This window comes from Eschscholzia californica, unplaced genomic scaffold (assembly GCF_041429995.1).
Source record: "Eschscholzia californica isolate CP2 unplaced genomic scaffold, dmEscCali1.0.p SCAF_1, whole genome shotgun sequence".
In the NCBI taxonomy this organism is placed as follows: Eukaryota; Viridiplantae; Streptophyta; class Magnoliopsida; order Ranunculales; family Papaveraceae; genus Eschscholzia; species Eschscholzia californica.
In genome coordinates this window covers 54,582,860-54,598,833 of record NW_028238198.1, presented here as the reverse complement: position 1 = coordinate 54,598,833, position 15,974 = coordinate 54,582,860, and the positions used below count along the sequence as shown (strand labels likewise).

Sequence of the window (15,974 nt, the reverse complement as noted above, 5' to 3'; positions counted from 1 at the left end):
AAAGGATCACCTAGAAAGTTGGATTCTAATGCTAGTCCATTTGAGTTTGCAAAGTGAAGGAATTGATTCAAACTTAACCCTATGTTCATGAGAACCAAACTAGGAACGATAGCTGCCATATATCATATATGTCAAAGTCTGGACCCCTAAACAATAATGCTTTTGAGAAGAAGAAGAAGAAGATCCCAAATAACAATAGTGTGGTAAATTAAAGGTGTTTTTGTTTGTAAGAAGATTTTGAGACCATTGGTTCTCTGGTGCCTGCACATGCACTTGTTAATGGAGGTTTTGGGATTTTAATGGAGTTTTTGGGATTTTAATGGAGAGTGGTTGTCTGGTTGAAGAGAAGGGAGACAAAGCTTTTGGTAGAAATTAAAAGAGTTGATGTGAAGAGAGAGAGAAAAAAAATATTTTGAGAATTGGAAAAAGGTTGATTTGATTTAAAAAGCATTAATGAACCTTGGGACTTAAAAAAAAATTTTTTTTTTTTGAAAATTTGATTGAATATATAGAAAAGAGAGCTATACAACGGCAACAGCAAAGAATAAAAAGAAAAACAGAAAAGAGACAGGCTAAGGTGGATTCTTCACGATATCCACGCCTCCCAATTACAAACTACATCGACATAAGACGAGTGACTAAACTTTGGGATACCCTTTGCCCACATACAAACAATCGACTTAACGTCATCCACGTCGAGGCTCGTGTTCCCATTAGCCTCCTTAAAAACTTTGCTATTCCGGTCCTTCCATATGCTCCACACTATTGCCACTGGGATAACACGCCAGATCTCTTTCCTAAACTTAGGCTTCGGGATGGAGTGCCATTGCTCGAACAGTTGAGGGACTGTTGAGGGCATACACCATGTTATCTTCAATGTCGATAGGAAGTAGGACCAGATCCCACTGGCTATCTTGCAATGGAGGAATAGGTGGTCTCTTGATTCCTCCTCCTGTTTGCATAGAATACATCGATTAACCATCTGGAATCCTCTGCGTTTTAGCTTGTCCACCGTCGGCAGCCTATCTAATAAGGTGGCCCAAAGCATAAATCCAACTCTTGGAGGGGCTGCCACCCTCCTTAGTACTTTTACTAAGGTTGGAGCTATGATTTGGTCACCTCCATCCAGTAATCCATAGCACTGTTTGACCGAGAGCGATTCCTTTGCATCATGATTCCAAACTCTTTTATCTTCCTCATTGCCTAGGTTGACTGACTGCAATGCCTCAAGTAACCCCAAGTACGAGTTGATTTCCCAGTCATTTAGCGCCCTCCTCACATTGACTTCCCAAACTTGGATCTCCTGGTTGAACATGTTCCGCACCAAGACCTTCTTATCTGAAGCTATATCGTAAATCAAAGGAAACTGAGCCATAAGGCTAGTAGGACCCAACCAAACATCAGACCAGAATTTAATCTTCCTCCCGTCACCTACTTCCCACCTGGTTAAACTTCGATACTTGGTAAGGAATCCTTGGATTCCTTTCCACACACCACAACCGAAAGGTGAATTGCGGACCCTAGCATCCCATTGCTCCGGGTCTTCACCATACTTATCCCCCACCACCTCTCTCCACAGATTTCCGGCTTCTTGGTCGAATCTCCAAATCCATTTAGATAACAAAGCTTGATTCATGATCTTCAACTTCTTTATACCGAGACCACCTTTATCTTTAGAAGTGTTAACGTATTTCCATGCCACCCAATGCATTCTCTTACTCTCCGACTTCCCATTCCATAGAAAATTATTCATCTTAGTGTCTATAATCTTTAGTACTCCGGAGGGGATAGAAAAGAGTGAGAGGTAGTATGTTGGGAGAGCTTGGAGTACCGACTTGATGAGAGTCACCTTCCCACCTCGGGAAAGAACCGAACCTTTCCACATAGCCAATTTCCTGTTCACTCTCTCAATCACCGGGTCCCAAAGGACTTTTGCTTTATATCTATGTCCTAGTGGCAGACCCAAGTAAGAAGTTGGTAACGCACCTAACGGGCAGCCGAAACTATTGAGTAATTCATGGTTACGATTGTCATCCCCCACTTTTGTGGCCTCATAGACATATGATTTCTCCATGTTTACCTTCAAGCCCGAGGCTAGTTCATACCAGAGGAGGATCTCCCTTAGCTTAGCCAATTGATCTGCATTCTCGTCTAGGAAGAACAATGTATCATCCGCAAATTGAAGATGATTAATTCTTCTACTCGAAACTGTAGCCTGAAACCCTGAGACCCAATCCTTACTCTCCGCCAGTTGCATACAATGACTCAGAACTTCCCCCACCAACAGGAAAAGAAAGGGGGAAATTGGATCCCCTTGCCTGATCCCTCTCGAGCTCTGGAATACCATGGATGGCCTCCCATTAACCAGTACTGAGAATGTGGCCGAGGAAATGCACCCATAAATCCATGATCTCCACTTATAGCCAAAGCCCATACGCTCCATGATCTGGTATAAGAAATCCCAGCTTATTCTGTCATAAGCCTTTTCTAGATCAGCTTTAACAATTAGGCCCCTCTTATTTGCTTTCCTCCTTGAGTCTATTAGCTCATTAGCTACGAGCACCCCGTCTAGGATTTGTCTGCCACCAATAAACGCACCTTGAAATGGAGATACCAGCTTATCCATTACCTTCACCAGTCTGGTAGTTAGGACCTTTGATATTATCTTATATACTCCCCCCACCAAACTGATCGGGCGAAACTCAGAGAATCTAGAACTGTTTTTCTTCTTAGGGATGAGTACTATGAACGTTTGGTTCAACCTCCAATCCATCGAAGCCGAATTTGAGAACATCGAAATAGCCTCCATCATATCATGCTTAATAATGTCCCAACACTTACTGAAAAAACATATTGGGAAGCCATCCGGACCCGGGGCTTTGTCCTTGGCTAGTTCGGATATAGCTTGGACCACTTCCTCCTCACGAAAATCCCTCTCCAAACTCTCTGCCTCCACTAAAGATAGATGCGGGAGATTCATACCTTCAATACCTGGCCTCCAGAAGGTTGGTTCACAATAAAGATTGGTGAAGTAATTCACCGCTTCTTTCATGATCTCTTCCTCCGACGTTATAGACCCATTTTCTTGGAGGATGATGCTGATCCTATTCTGTCTCCCCCTACACTTTAAAACCCTATGGAAATACGCCGTGTTTTTATCCCCTGCCTTCAACCACGTAACCCTTGATTTTTGTCTTAAGCTCACTTCCTCCTTCCCCAAAAAAGTTTCAAACTTATCTTTTAACTTCTTCCTCTCGCTGAACTCCATGGGAGAGAGAGGCTGAGCCTCCTCCTTGGAGTCTAAATCATGGATGTCAGATTGGAGCTTCAAATATTCCTTCTGGAACTTGTTGAACTTGTCCCTCGACCATACCTTGAGCTTGTCTTTAAGATAATGAAGCTTCTTCCATAATGTATTACTCGGGCTATTTCCTTTTGGGGCCTCATTCCACCAAATCTCTATATTAGGAAGGAAATCCGCATCAGACATCCATCTCTCTTCTAACCGAAACGGAGGAGGGTTGGATTTAGTGACATCTGTTCGCAGCAGGATAGGGGCATGGTCCGAGATAGGACGTGGTAGGATGATTTGTTCTACCTTAGGATATTTGGTTTCCCATTCCCCATTAATGAGGAATCTATCTAGTACGTTAAGGACTGGATTGGCTTGGTTATTAGTCCAGGTAAACTCCATTCCTTGTTTGGGAAGGTCCAGGAGACAGTGTCTATCCACCCAATCTCCAAATTCCCTCATGCTCCGAGTGATTTTCCTCCCATTTTTCTTCTCATGTAAAAATCTAATGACATTGAAGTCACCCCCAATGCACCAAGGTTTCTGCCACTTAGAGGCCACATCATCTAACTCCAACCAGAAGTTTGGTCTAGAAGACCTCTCACAGGGACCATAAACCCCTGTGAAGACCCATTCGAAATCATCTGATTTGTTTTGGAACAAGATAGAAAGACAGAACTCTGATTTAACTACTTCCTTAGCTTCCAAAATATTATCATCCCAAACACATAGAATGCCTCCAGAGGTTCCTACTGCTGGGATGGCATCCCATCCACAGCCACCTATACCCCAGACACTCCTAATCAAAGACTCAGGACACACCATACACTTGGTTTCCTGAATGCACAAAACAGAGACACTAAATTCCTTAACTAACTTCCTAATAGCTAACTTCTTGGCCGGACTTCCTAGCCCCCTGATGTTCCAGCTCAAAAGGTTCAAGGACATTTAGACTGCATCGCCCCAAAGCTAGGTGCTGAACGAGACTTCTTCAAGTTGGAAGGAGGGTCGCTGAGTCCCCATTCTAAATTCTTCAGTTCCCTGCTAACTTTGCTAGGGCTCTCCTTCTGATGCTCAGCCATCACCATGTCTTCATCCTGAATGATTATTGCCATACCCACCTTTTCCACCGACCCCGATTGCTTCCCTTTGCTGCCCCCATCGTGATCCTTCTTTGAGGGCCTGATTATGGCTAGAGGGGTAGTGTTCAGGACCTCCTCACCTTGATTTGCCTTCTTCTTACCTTGCTGCTTGATGTTCACCCTTTCCTTCTTCATTAGTTCAACGATCTGTTCGTACTCTTCCCCACCAGTAAAACCTAGTTCCATACCTGTCTTATAGAACCGAGCCATCATTTCATCTTCATCAGTGCCTTTAGAGAACCTATCATCTGTTGGATCTTGAGCTGCTGCCTCTGGTTTATTATCCTTATCAACACCACCTTTGCTGGGCCTGGCTTGATTGGGCTTTCTGTAGTGCTTTGAAATCGTTTTCTTAACCATAGGAATCCTTCCCAAAGCCCAAAGTTTCTTCTTGTTGAAGTCATGGTGTTTCCTAAGTCTTTTGTAGGTAATAGACTTTGACCATTTGTTAGTATCATTCATAATCCTGGTCAAAGCTTCAACCATCTCAGTCCGGATCTCCATGCCTTTCAGCTCAGGCATCACTTTCAACTTTTCAGAGACTTCTTCCACTCTAATCTCCTTATCCTGGACGACTTTAGCCTTGCCTTTTCTCACATCTCTAATCAATGTCTCATCGGACCTGCCCAGATCAGTGTCAGTACCTGTCACCAACTCAGAGTTCAAAGCTGCCTCTACCGTACCAGTCGTCTCCACACCAGGCTGTCCTTCGGTACTCGCGCTACCTACTTTTGCCATGTTCTTCTCCGGTAAGGTTTGAGTCTCCGGCGATGATAGCGTCTGAATACTTTGCCTTCTTTCCGCCACCACTTCAGTAGTGATCCATATTTGATAACACTCGCCATCCACCATCAACGTCTTCCTCTCAGTGATAGATCCGTTAGGTTTAACTTCCACCGATACACATGCATAGTTAAGGATGCGAAGGTGTGTTGTTTCATAGCTAATGGCGACTATCTCCCCCAGATCTCCTACTAAGTTAGCGAAGGTCCTCTCGTTCCAAAGGTGGAAAGGGATACCATACATTTTCACATCCATGAGCATAGGAGTGATTATCACCGAGTTACAGTGAGGATTCCATTTCCTGACAAAGATCTTCTTATCTGTGTTATCTACAAAAAAGAACTCCATAGATCTCAAAGCTTCTAAAGAGACATTGGATTTCACTAAAGCTGCACCATTTTTGTACGGGAGGACCTCTACCTCCTCAGAACCAACAATCTTTCTAACTTCCTGTTCCACCAACTCCCAGTGGTCGGAAGATGATTTCCTTTCTAGAATAATGGCGGAGGACCAGTCCATATTATAAATATCCGCAGAAGCCATTAAGGGATTTGAGGAGGAAGAAGAGAGGGTTTGCCTGTTAGGGAGAGAAGATGACTGTTGCGTCCGAATGGTAACCTTCGGGGCAATTGTGGTATGAAAAAGACAACTCACTAACGTTTGACGGAAAAAACGGAAAAATGAAAAAGGGAGCCAAATTGGAAGTTGGTCATCTTTAGGGGGCCATTTTGGTGAGTTGGTCATCTTTAGGGGGCCAAAATAGAATTAACCCTAATATAAAAACTCGGCCTGCTGAGTTTTTGTTTGCTACCCACTTGTTTTCTTGCTCCTTGAGTTGCTTATCTTTCTAGATTTGTTAGTGGTTAACTACTATGTTCACTGACTAGTTTACTTTTTTGCACATATTGAGTTTATTTTTATGTTTGAAACTGTGGTTAGGCTTGAAGGTTATGTGGTTCATAAGAGATACCCGCTGAAGGCTATAAAACAACTTTTTTAGACATTATGTAGAAATGTGTCAATGTATAGTCATACTATAACTTTCATAAGATGGTCCATTTGAGAGTTGAGACATTGAACATCACATGCCAACTCTTCAATTTCAATGTGAATGAGTAAAGTAGAAAAAAAAATCAATATATGACTTAGAAAACTTCTTTAAGCCAAAGAGAAGTAAAAGAAACAAGAGAGAAGCATGCGAAGAATTTAATGAACGATGAAAATTTTCGAAATGAAATTCCAATCTTATAGATGTAGGATACTCGCAATCAAGAATAAGCATCATATATCAATTTAAAACCAAGAAGTTGGAATGAAGTTATGTTCAAGAGTAGCAGCTTACACTGATAGTATATGTTTAAACAGCCGGAGGTCCCACACATCATGAGGTACAATAGGTATATTTACTAGCTCCTGAGAAATAAAAATGTGTTATAATGTAAAAACATATTTGTTGACATGTCATGAACATCTCAAATTTCGCACAAGGTAAAAGCTTATTAGACAATAACAACAAGGAACCAAATTTCGGTGGAAATTTGCAAAACATTTCAGAATTTAGATTAGTGCAAGAAATCACACTTACAACTATTTCTTGCATAGTTTCTACTGAATGAGGGAAATTTCGACCGAAATTGTTGGGAATTTCCACCAACGTGATAGAAATTGCGACCGAGATAATGGAAATCTTGCAAAAAATCCAGAGAAACTAAAACTAAAAACGTATCCCCTTCCTTCATGTTTTTCATCTTCATGTTCTTCTTCATTTCTCAAAGATATCTCTTGATTTTTATGTTATGTTTTTTAAATCTATTTGGATGATTTACCCCCTGATCTTAACTGCCTAAATTGATATTATCTTAAACATCCTTGATATAACTGTCTAATTGATGATACGTTCTTAAACTAACAGGGTTTGTTAACTATTAACCATTATCTGTAAGAATGTTATTTTGTGAGTGATATTGTCAAGAAGTTATTCAATTTAACCCCGGGTGTAAATGTGTCATTATTGATACGTTTTTATAATCTTGTTATGGGTTAATAATCTTGTTATATACAATTGCATCGCATTTCTGTCAAATTTCCGTGGATTTGTAAAATTTGTACCGTGACCAAAATATTTCTACGAAACATTTTTCTTTCTCGCCTGACCAATATTTCCATCGAAACTGAAATTTGGTTCCTTGTATAAGAGAACCCTATCATATCAAATAGAAGCCCTTCACTTACATTTGAAATAATATTTCCAAGAAGCATTAAAGCAGCATCTGCCTGTATCACAATGAACAAAGCCATATATTACAAGAGCTTGCTAAACCAAAATGTTCTTCCACAGTGATAACATCTAAGTTAGACCAAAATAGACATGATAAGTGACATCTCAACTTTGTTGGAAATCATCCTTACTGAAAATCATATGGTTCTAGATCTAGAGTATATGAACCGCTCATTTCTAATTATTTTTTGTCTGTTAAATTTACCATTTTTAATACCCAGTGTTAAAAGTTTTACCATGCAGTCCTTTTGGTTAGGATTGATCATCTCAATGATGAGGGGACTTCAAATATGCCTTGGACCATGTAAACCTCTGCCCATCATAGAAACCATTGTGGTGGACATAAAAAACAATGGTGTCTAGGTAGCCAAGTCCTTGTTCAAGTAGCCAGGATTCATGACAAAGAAATTTATGAAAATTCATTTCCCACAAGTAATTTCCAATAAGTTCAAAACAACCTACTAATGACATGGATAGATCAACAAATGCATGGTGCAACATGATAAAAACTTATTTTGGAGGTGGTTACGAAAAAAAAAATTCCCCTAGACATGGTATTCAAACTAAACACAGTAAAATAGATAGAAGAGAAAGTCCAAGCAGCTAACTCATCAGATTTCAGGGCAAGCAGCTGCAAAAGGAGCATAGATGCAACCAGATTACGAAAGCAAGAAGCTATCTCTATAACTGAACCCGTTGGTAACTTGGTATGATGTGACTGTGAGTCCTTAAAATACAAACTGGTGTCTCATTGAATTACAAAGTTGAGCGTTCTTACTTCAAAACATAGTAGAAAACTTACAACTGAAGTAACATTACTGAAGATAGGTAGCTCGTGAATTAAAAAGCTCCATATTTTGTTCCACCTGCCACAGAACTGGAAATTTTGACAACGAAAATGATAACATTAAGTCATTATACGGAAACATATATGTGGCCATAAAAGAATCGACCCACTCCCGAGAAACAGTTACTTCGTCATTTTGTATATGCAGACTTTTAATGTACACGGGAGAACCTTAATTGGTGGCGGTGGTTGTATAAATATTGTGTGGGCATGAGGCCGCTATTAAAGCTTATCTGGTGCTATTAATTCAAGTGAAGCAAAAGCTAAATCATTCTTTAAGATCTCAAAAAGCAGAATAGCTCTCTTTTCTCTTTTAGGTTCAATAGAAAGAGAACAATTGGGCATGGCAGTAGTGCATTCTGCTTTATTACCTTGTTTTTATACCTTAAACATACCGAACATAGCAATGTGAAAGATGAACCTATACAATAACTTAGACATGCCTCACTAATGAACATATATGCATGTGTGTGTGTGTTGTGTGTCATAACTTAACCTCGTCTTGGGTGAGAGATGGGCAATGCGAAGTATCCTCCCTCAGAATAGAAAGCAATCGAACAGAGCACAACTCCTGCAGGCTCCTTCAAGATGCATTGCAATGGTAATTAGAGCTTTAGGTCATAATTGTAACATGATTAGAAAAAAAGCCACAATCTTTTTTAAATAAGTGCAAAAGAATTAATGTCAATCCATCTTTAGTTACAAGATATTATTGTTAATTGGTTTTTAGATCAAATTAATCCAGCTGTCCCTTTTTGTTTCGAATATACCCTTCCCTCTTATTAATGACATTTACTGTTTAATGAAATCAAGGAAGTCCATGCTCTAACTGATCTTCATCTTCTCCCTTTTCTTTCTTCTTTATATTATCTTCGAGATCTTCGTCTCATCTTACTCTTGTTATACTTTGATTATTCTTCTTTGTTTTTCTCAAAAAGGTATTTGTACGTGAGAAAAAAAAAATCAATGGATTCAAATGATCAATTATCATATGCTTGTATCTTCGCCTTCAAGGATGTTTTTTCTTCTTATTATCGGTGGCAAATCTAAATCGGGCAGGCTACAGCCTGTAAAGTTAATGAGACTTTATGATAGAGATAAATGGCAGCAACTGTTGAAGGCATATGGAAGACGTCAAAAGAAGGATTGCAAGACCCAAATTCTGATTTGGCATGTCTTACATGAATGGCCCACTTAGAACCTTGAATAAAGTAGGCCTGATCCACATGTCTTTGTGGAAATTCTACTAGTTTCTAAGTATTAAATAGGATGGCTAAGTATCTTTTAGTGTCTCTTTAATGTCTTTAATGTCATCTTGTGTCTCTTTAATGTCTTTTACTGTCCTAGGACTAGGAGTTTAGAAATTTAAAAGTCTAGAAGTATGGGATATTAAGGATCAGTTTAGCCTATATATAAGGGTTGCATTCTGCTGTCTGAGGGAGCCAGAGAGTTTTCCAGCAGCTATTCAAGCTATATGAATTTTAGAAAGATACTGATCCCTCTAAAATTTGGTTGCAATAAGAAAAATTATGGTCCCTATACGCCTATACGGCCGACCTTATTTGAAGTTAAAGAGAAATAAAAGAATTAGTTAGATCACAAGGGTACTTTAGTCTTTATACATCTTTTAACCCATTCTCTTATTTTGAAATGTTTGCGGTTTTTATGCTTATTTTCAACATTCTTTTTGCTCGTTTAGTGATTAACTCTTCAGTATACTGCATACTTATAGGTATCTCCCTCTGCCTAAATCTTGGTAAATTCTAAAAAAAATTGTGGTTTCCTAGAAGAAATATCCAACAGGTTTTTAGATACATGAGCAACTGAAATAATTAAAAAAAAAACTGAATTAATTACATTACTTACCTCAACATCCATAGGACACCATCATATGAATGCTCTGAATTTCCGTTGTTCAAAATCCTGGCGAACAATTACTTTCTTTATGTAAGTCGTTGAAGAGCAGACAAGATTCAAAACAGTTCTCTATATTAAATATATATCATACAAGGATCATTAATTCATCATATCGATCGTTATCACTGAAACTTCATTTTTATATGGCCACTCGTTAGTTACAAGTTTTATGGAGTTTTAAACAAATACTTTTATGGAGTTACAGTACAAGTTTAAGATCATAAACGATTATGTATGGAAATGATCTGCATGATAAGGAGAACATCCTCGTCACTTCATATCATATTTCACTTGGCCGGCAGCCATTAAAAAACCTTATAAGAACATGTACGAATAAGATTGTATTTTTCTTACTTAGATATAACATATGAATCAAAGTACAAATTATGATTTATGTGGAAAAAAAATATAGTAGTAAATGCACATGAAATTTTCACATTTGATTAAATAGGTAACTCTTGATAGCAAAGACAATGCAACCAAGCAAATACAACGCATATAATTGACACAAACGAAAAGTAATTTCAATAGTTCCTTAAGTCGGGTCATCTAATCCCAAAAATCTTTTAATGAAAAAATTGCAGTTACATCATTCGTACATACTTGCATATATAAGTCAAGTAGATAGGAGTAAATACCTCTCGAAGCTCTCACAAATGGCTTCAAACCAGTAGATTATGAGGTCCTTCCGGACACGAGAATGATAGTTCCGCATAAAGAAACAAAAGGCAGCATTCCTGTAGTACACAGTTGAAAGAACATCATTGATTTGTGCAATAAACACAAAGTTAAACGCCCAAATGCAATTGTAGATGCATCCCAAAATAATTCTGTAATGGAATATAAACACTATCATGATAGGTCGCTAAATGAAAGCACAAAATTTACGAAGAGAACAAGGCTGCCACTACCAGCAAAAAGCAAAATAAACATGAAAATTATTAAGAACTTGTGAATATTAGTTATCCAGCAGAATAAAGAATTTATGAACAATTTTACGTCAAGAGTCAAGACAGAATAGAGCTCAACTATTTTTTTGAAAAGTAAATAAAGCTCCACTATTAAAACAGAAATCCTTGAATCCTGTATCTGATATCTTAGAGCACTTTCGGAATATGAGGTTACATATGATCAGGTTCATCTATGTGGTCATTTGGATATCTTTGAGATTAGAGAAATGCCCGAATCAAATGAGAGATATCTTTTATCAATAATATGGAAGTACAAGATTTAATACCTTACAAGAAAGAGACCGGTTCAGATAACATTTTCTATTGAAAATTCTAAGCAATTGAGAGATACCTACAGTTTTAGAACTTCTAAATTTATTAAGGGCTGTCTGGTACGTGTAAATATCAGGTGAGAAATTTGATTTGATGCTTGAGGGAGGATCATGAAAAGTCGGTATAAGCTTCGGCCTACGTGTTTACATCAATTAGTTTTTTAAATATGTCAACTAATAGCTATTCAGCTTATCTGGTCAGCAAGACAGCAACATATAAGAGTGGCTACGAAATTCTTTCCAAGAAAACCTAATTCTGTCGGTATTTGTGTGACTCCATATGCTTAGAGCTGGATGCCAAAACTTAAGCATCCGTGGTATTACCTATCAAGCATCTTTTCAAAGTTTAGTTTCTTCATGGAAGTGTTGATCATCAAGAATCAATCTGTGCAAATGAATATTCAGTGAAGAGCATCATTTATTACAGGAATGGAGACAAAACCAATTGTCTTCATTATGTAAAAAACGGAGGTGATGCTGTAACTACCAACTTTTATTAGATTATTTTTTTCAATAATACTTTTATTAGATTACTCACACTACTATGAATATTGAGGTTGAATTCCTACAAAACATTCTACACATTTTTAAATGATCTATCTATGGTGTAGTTCAAACTTGTAATGCCTAGATATGGAAGTGGCCTTGTAGTAAAGTAAGGATAATCAAGTATGATACGTCACAGACAACAAGGCTCTATGTAGGTTATAAAATAGAACTTACCACAACCATTTCCCTTTCATGAGCCCCTGGCTAAGGCGGGAAGCTGCGTGCTCCCTTCTAGGCCGTTTCTTTGAAGGAGACGCCTTAGTAGTTTCAGAACAAGTCTGGAAGAAGATAAACCAACTGTAAGCATATAATACTCGATAAGATGTTACCCACCAGGAAGCACTTTTTAGTTATTTCTTTTTTGAATAAATGTAAGGGAAAATAATATGTATATACTCCCTAGATTTTCATATTGAGTCTAGGCAGGTTTAGAAGGAAGCACTTTTTTTAAAAAAATCGAAGGAAGGAAGCACTTTTCAATTGCATGTGTTTCTTTTGTTGGACTGGAAAATCTTCAGGAGTATTAAACCTTAAATGGATAACCTCAAGAAATTGGAGAATTGAATAACTTAAGATGCATGGATTTTAACAAGTTGCATAGTGACGAATATTGAGGAAAATAACCGCGATCATCAAAAATAAGATTTAAGAAAGAAAAAATTGTTTAGTGTTTGCAAATTCTAATACTGGAAACGGCATGTAATAATATGTTTCGGGAAGTTTATCTACCCAGTAGAACACAGAAGCTGCTAGCTCCAACAAACCACAATTTGAAGTTGTGAAGGTCCCAAGCCTATCACAGCCAGCTGTGTCATCCCTGATTGCAGCAACAAAAGAAAATGATTAATTATCAGAAAGCACCTAATTGCTCCCTAAAGAACAGAGTGAGAAGACAAAGACACACCAGGTAATTGTAGAGCTAGGTATATTGCTTTGATCTATATCTTTACAAACAACATCCAGAAGTTGTTCCACCAGATGATTCCCATCAGCAGCACTTCTAATCAGCTTTAACTGTAGTGTTGCATAGAGAACAAGTGCATCCTACAAAATAGAAAGTTTGAGGGCACCACACATTAATATACATTATCTAAGTGGGATACTCAATTTAGAAATTTACCTTCAACACACGATCGTGAGTTGTGAACCAATTACGGAACACAAACTCCTGGAGAGCAGAATGCATTTCCATGGGCTTACAATCCAGATTTGGACCATCCAACCGTAAGTAAATATTAACGCACTCAATCAGCTTTCGTGAAATCTTCCCCTCATCCCTGGTTATGTCCCATAGTGCACTCACACATGATTAATGAACTATATCAACAAGATTACGGGACATGATCGCCAGACGGGTAGGTCCAATGGCACAAAAAAACGCAATCTGGTTCTATATTATACCTTATATGCAAGAAAATCCCAACAAACCCCTTAGCAATATCTTGTCGAAGATTATCAGGATAATCTCCTGGTGGGTTTTCTATCAGGGAATGAAGTGTCAGGATACATCTAAAAAGTTCCTCCTTAAGGTTAGATTGGACGTTGTTCTTCCCGTTCAAGCTAGTTTCTACCTTTCCCAAGTATAGAAGCACCAGACCTATCACATGTGGAGAAAAGTATCTGAAAGGCGACACATAAGCAATATAGTATACCAAACATCTCTGAAAATAGACTTACCACAATAAACCTTCTTTCTCATATGAAACCGATAATCTTTTACCGCCAAAAGATGCCGGAGAATGCTGCCATATTCAGACTGAAAGCTTGGAACATCCCTCAAGACATCTGATATATGATTGAAAAGTGACTTGACCACAGGTTGAAGAAGCTGCCTCTTCCCTAATATAAAACAACAACACATATTGAATATTGCATTCTCTAGAATCCACATTTCAGTTGTATATGTTGCACTATCAACTGCATGCTTAAACCAACAAAAAAAACACTTGCTGATAAAATAGAGTTTTTAATCGAAAAACATTCGGAACTGCAAGCCTTGTCCAAATACAAAAGCTCACATTCCTTGTGCCGTGAATAAATGAAGAACCACAAATTTTCCCTTAAAGACGTGACTAAAAAAGGTGAATTCATCACATATAGGTGAAGTCGTGAGGCAGCACCACAATGAGGATACTATATTTCACTGATTAGATTCTATGTTTCAAATTTTCAGGTCCAGTTCTAAATAATTATAGACAAACATACGTTAAATGCTTTTTTATCTTGTGGATGTATGAACTTCTAATTCTTATTCCATTCAATACATATGCATCGTAAATTGTTTCTACATAACTTCATTTCTGTACATCTTTTTCCGTATTTTTGTGGCAATTTGATCAATGTTTTTCCACGAAGCAGCTTTTTAGTTGCAACCACGAAACTATGAGTTTCAGTTCATTAATTGGGTATAGGAGGATACTTAAGTCTACAGGCAATTTACTTCCAATATCTTTTCAACAATATAATGGGATATGCGATTTTCAATGCATTTCAAGTTGAATCTGATTTTCTTTTCTTGATTATCCATCCTTGTGTACAATTCATCAAAATGTCCTTTCAACTCCTAACCTGAATATTTGGTGTCTTCGGCTTGCTGAATGCAAATTCGAAGAGTTTTAGCAAAAATTGGCTTTGGAGGGCGCCTTTTGCTTGTAGCTACCTCGGAGGATATACATCCAACAAGCACTTTAATAAGAAACGGCCAAGTTTTAGCTGCAGAAATCAAACAAAATGATAAACAAAGTCAAAGTGAATCTTCATAAATCAACCTAGAAATGAATAATAGAATAGCTTCCAAGACAAAAAAAAATTCAAAAAACGAACTACTAATCTCCAACAACTTAAGCTAATCATCAATCGGAACACTTCAAACTTACAGTCAGGAATCTCATTAGGTTTAAGTTTTGCAGTATTTTGACTGAGAAACGAACAAAATCTAATCGATCTTTCTCCTTCTAACCAAGTACTTAATAACTTTATTCCTTCCTGTATCCATCAAAATTCAAAATGACAATCAAAAAACAAACAAATTAAACTTGAATCATACTTAGAAGATACTAATACATATAAGGAAGACGTACTTCTCGAGTTTTAACTTTATCTGAAGAGAGTTTCGATATGATCTCTTCAATGTCTCTAGAAGTAACCATGTCTGTTACTCTGCAACTTTGAGAAGTTTAGATTAGATTATGTGAAGACTTCCATTAAAACTAGGGTTTATGCAAATGTTTGAGTGTGTTCGGATGTAATGGAAGGTGGAAGAAGAGTGGTGAAGGAGACCGTTTGAAGAGTAGGAAAGATGTTTGAGAAAAAATTGTTAAATTGGTAGAGAGAGGGTTTTAACGAAGTGAGTAGTAGAGAAGAGAAAGTGCGAAATGCGCCTTTTGTGCCTATTTAGTGGGGTAGAGGCGGGCGGAGAGGACAGGCAACAAGGGACAATCTTTGGGCTCACGTCAACACTTAACAAGGTCATAGAGCCCTTAACACGTGACGGCTTATTGCTCTCAAGGGGTTATTAGTAAAAGGGCGCCCAAGAAGTTGTAACATGAAGTGGAAAGGGGAAAGGCGGCCACTTCGGGGATAAATAAAGAATTTGGTCAAAAATGTTTGATTTCGGGGGCGTATTTGTTTTTTTTTTTTTTTAATGAGATTTTCTTTCTTTTTTTTGTTGAAAGGGGACATATAGGGAAAAATGACTATTCAGGTTTACAAAATTATCATAATAACTAAAAACACCCAAATCTTTTCCTATTAAGTGGAAGTTATCAAAATATTATGGGTAATAATAGACAAGGTTTGAAATAATATCAATAATTATCAATAAGGTCATTTTTATTACTTTTCATTCCGGAAATAACCTTTCCCACTAAAATTCATTCTCTCTC

The 15,974-nt window shown here is 37.8% G+C and overlaps 1 protein-coding gene across 2 annotated transcripts in view; it reads right to left on the bottom strand.

Moving 5' to 3' along the window:
* ATM (Serine/Threonine-kinase ATM-like protein) overlaps positions 1-15,526 on the bottom strand; it is a 56,728-nt gene extending 41,202 nt beyond the window's left edge. Inside the window, exons 1-15 of one of the 2 annotated variants that reach the window (XM_086654280.1) lie at positions 15,171-15,526; positions 14,967-15,075; positions 14,659-14,802; positions 13,768-13,929; positions 13,492-13,687; positions 13,211-13,367; positions 12,995-13,134; positions 12,820-12,907; positions 12,265-12,368; positions 10,898-10,996; positions 10,209-10,265; positions 8,839-8,923; positions 8,298-8,372; positions 7,450-7,491; positions 6,560-6,630 (exon numbers count right to left, since the gene is read on the bottom strand). In XM_086654280.1, the coding sequence (XP_086510406.1) occupies positions 6,560-6,630; positions 7,450-7,491; positions 8,298-8,372; positions 8,839-8,923; positions 10,209-10,265; positions 10,898-10,996; positions 12,265-12,368; positions 12,820-12,907; positions 12,995-13,134; positions 13,211-13,367; positions 13,492-13,687; positions 13,768-13,929; positions 14,659-14,802; positions 14,967-15,075; positions 15,171-15,239 (1,598 nt within the window). In that variant the 5' untranslated portion in view covers positions 15,240-15,526. The remainder of the gene's footprint in view (positions 1-6,559; positions 6,631-7,449; positions 7,492-8,297; positions 8,373-8,838; positions 8,924-10,208; positions 10,266-10,897; positions 10,997-12,264; positions 12,369-12,819; positions 12,908-12,994; positions 13,135-13,210; positions 13,368-13,491; positions 13,688-13,767; positions 13,930-14,658; positions 14,803-14,966; positions 15,076-15,170) is intronic. The other variant, XM_086654281.1, reaches the window with a different exon arrangement.
* Positions 15,527-15,974: the final 448 nt, after the last annotated feature.